Raw genomic sequence first — 1,238 nt, 5'->3', positions numbered from 1 at the left:
GGAACATCAGGAACAATCAGATCTCTGATATCAGATGGAGCTTGGCCATTTAAGGCTTTATATGTGAGAAGGAGGATTTTAAATTCTCCATCAGCTCAGAGGAGCAGGCCCCGCCCTCAGCTTGCCTCCGTACAGCAGACTGCTTCTTCTCACGGTTCCTCAGCTACAGACCTGCTCTCAGACCCCCCCCCCGCCCCTCAAACCCTCACCAGTGCTGCTCAGGCCCTCCTCCATCGACTCTCCCAGGAAGTCAGAGTCGCTGTCCATCTCCTCGCCTCCAAACTCTCCGCCATCGAAGCAAAGCCTTCCTCTGAGTCGCTCCGTCACGCCCTCCTCCTCCTCCTCCTCTAGCTCCGCCTCCCACCACTCCTTGCTGAAGCCCCGCCCCTCCTCTGGTCCTTCCCCTGCTCTCCGGTCCGATTCGGGCCCCTGAGTGTCCTTAAACAGAGAGCGCTTCAGGCGGTCCAGAAGCCGTGCTGCCATGGCGCCACCTGGTAGAACCCAGATAGAAACTTTCATAAAGATCCAAACTTGTTCCTGTGGACTTTCTATGCTGATGACACCAATGTTTCTTTATGGGACAGAACCGCTGATGAAGGGACCGGGTCACACCAACACACAACAGGATGGATACTGATAAATTTGGAGGAGGGAAGAAATGTCAAACCTGCTGCAGAAAAACCTTGGATTATTCCAAACCTTGTTGTTGAGGATCAGACCCAGTTGGATGAGCTGCCGGGTCGTCCAGAACCAGACTACTAATAATACAGAGTAGCAGCCCAAAGATTCTGCTGCGTTGGTCACTGAACTTTAACATCATCATCGGAGACGTTATGTTGAAACAGAACCAACATGATATTTTTCCTCTTTTTGTATAAAGTACATTAAAGTCTACCGATAACAAACTGTAGAACCGTTAGTTGATTGGAAATATTATTTCATCTCCATTGGTTAAAAAATGACGATGGGAATTAATATGCCGGGTTATTTTGGTGAGGAGAAATTTCTTAATAAAAAATGGCGTGGGCGTCGGCGTGCGGCTCGACAGGTGAGGAAGACGCGCGCCGACAGGTCTGAGCAGCGGGAGATTCTGTCGGGTCGTCTGTTAAAAACAAGTCAAAAAATAATGAAGAAAGATAAAACACAAAGTTTGACCCAACGCCGCAGATCTGATCAGATTTGCACCCAGAGGACGCCGCCCGGTGCAAGGAGACGCCGCCCGGCGCAAGGAGACGCCG

At 50.6% G+C, this 1,238-nt stretch overlaps 1 protein-coding gene across 1 annotated transcript in view; it reads right to left on the bottom strand.

The window, feature by feature from the left end:
- Positions 1 to 1,238, bottom strand: part of snx21 (sorting nexin family member 21) — a 9,677-nt gene that overhangs the window by 3,131 nt on the left and 5,308 nt on the right. The window contains exon 2 of the mRNA XM_015404437.1: positions 210 to 491. Within this exon, the coding sequence (XP_015259923.1) occupies positions 210 to 483 (274 nt within the window). The 5' untranslated portion in view covers positions 484 to 491. The remainder of the gene's footprint in view (positions 1 to 209; positions 492 to 1,238) is intronic.

Source organism: Cyprinodon variegatus, unplaced genomic scaffold (genome assembly GCF_000732505.1).
Source record: "Cyprinodon variegatus isolate N-32 unplaced genomic scaffold, C_variegatus-1.0 Scaffold1742, whole genome shotgun sequence".
Lineage (NCBI taxonomy): Eukaryota > Metazoa > Chordata > Actinopteri > Cyprinodontiformes > Cyprinodontidae > Cyprinodon > Cyprinodon variegatus.
This window is presented reverse-complemented; position numbering and strand designations above follow the sequence as displayed.